The 1,781-nt window shown below is 34.1% G+C and overlaps 1 protein-coding gene across 1 annotated transcript; it reads right to left on the reverse strand.

Moving 5' to 3' along the window:
• Window positions 1–557: 557 nt before the first annotated feature.
• Window positions 558–1,454, reverse strand: LOC127138679 (uncharacterized). The gene has a single exon (XM_051065177.1). The coding sequence runs from the start codon at window positions 1,402–1,404 to the stop codon at window positions 772–774; it is 633 nt and encodes a 210-aa protein (XP_050921134.1). The 5' UTR covers window positions 1,405–1,454; the 3' UTR covers window positions 558–771.
• Window positions 1,455–1,781: the final 327 nt, after the last annotated feature.

Here is a 1,781-nt window from a genome sequence, read left to right on the forward strand (position 1 = left end):
TCTGCATATAATCTTAAAGATAAGGAAAACTGATTTTGGACTCTTGAAAAAAGCATACTCTAGATAAAGCAGATACACATGGTGTTCTCGTTGCTTAAATTTTTGTGTAAGTTGTTTCACAAAACAATGTGAAAAGTGTGTTGCTCATTAAATAATATTAATTTTGATAATTAGTGAGATCAAATATAAATTGCATATTGAAATCACCATTGAAGTAAAATTGATTTAGATGTTGTTTAAATACAATGTGACAATTGGTCTCACACAAAACAATTCAAACAATTAAAAATAAATTATCTCATTAGAGAAGCTCTAAAGGTGGAAAGAGCAACCCATAAATGGTATTGCTTTCTAATGTGTGGGAAGGATTACAAAATGATAAGAACATCACAAGGAGAGCTTAACGATCTTTACTACAAAAACAAAATACAAGATAGCAAAAATAAATTAAAAAAAGAAAGATATATACATGTTGATAAGGAAATCAAAGTGAGGCTTCAAACTACTAAGAAAGTATATGAGTAGATGAAAATGGAGAGCAACGAAGAAGTGTAGAATTGAGAACTACAAAACATATTGTTAATTAATAATCACACGATGGATGATCACAAGGCAATAGAAATTCCCCATATTACAATTCTACCTCAAATGTCACACATTCAAATTCAAAAGCCACACCATAGTGACCCCAACCAACAACAATAAACAAACAAAAAACAACTCAAAATCAATCATGCAAATATATATAGAGCAAGATGTTTAGAATAAGTTTCATGGTTCAAAATCAGTCTTCACCCACTGGCACTGTCCATATTTGCTTTTCATTTTCTCATCAAACTCCTTCTCTTTAACCTCACAAATCTTGGCTACATTCGCAGTCGATTCCTCTTGCACTTTCGCAATCCTTCTACTTCTCTTCCTCGCAATAGCCTCTTTCTCTGCTTCAAGCTCCTCGTAACTCTTCACCACACAACTATGCACTAAACAACTCAACACCAACACAACAAACTGCAACAAACACATAGCCATCAATGCCCCGCATTCAAGTCTCACCAAAAGCTTAGCTTCTTTTGGGTCCCTTGACGAGTTTAGCATCTTGAGGCTGGCTTTCTCTTTGGTGAACAAGGCGAATATTGTGAGGATTTGTCCTACAAATGAGGCTAGTGTGAGGGAAATGTGAGTGAGGAAACATAAGTGTGTGAGGTGGGAATAGAAACCTACGAAAGATGAGAAGAGTGAGATGGTGGAAACCATTAGAAATGCCAAGCCGAATGAAGTCGGTGGCATTTTGAGGAGAATGGTTGGTGCAAATGATGCAGCGGAGAGGAGAAAAAGTGTGAAATTTAGAGAGCAGAGAATGAGGATTGTGAAGGAACATGGTTTTCTGAGTTTTGAAGAAGCCATTTTGGTTTTTTTGGAGGATGTGTGATGTTTGAAAAACGGTGAAGAAATTGAATTTATAAAGCAAGGTTGAATTGTACCGTTAAAGATGAATGTAAAATGTAACGGCTAACGCATAAGGCAGACCCCACTTGGATGGTGCAATGATATATTCCCTCCGCAGGTATTCAAAACAAAGTTCCTCGAATAAGGTGCATGACTGATATGATTGGGAATCATTTCAATCAAGCCAAGTTGTAACAGTAACTCATTTTTACGCATAAATCAAATCTTTAATTTATAGCATATAATTTAATAAATTAATTTGAGTTGTTAATCATTTTAAATATTAATTAAAATATATTTTTATTATTTTATATTTAACTGTTAATTTTTTCAAC

Source organism: Lathyrus oleraceus, chromosome 4 (assembly GCF_024323335.1).
Source record: "Lathyrus oleraceus cultivar Zhongwan6 chromosome 4, CAAS_Psat_ZW6_1.0, whole genome shotgun sequence".
In the NCBI taxonomy this organism is placed as follows: domain Eukaryota; kingdom Viridiplantae; phylum Streptophyta; class Magnoliopsida; order Fabales; family Fabaceae; genus Lathyrus; species Lathyrus oleraceus.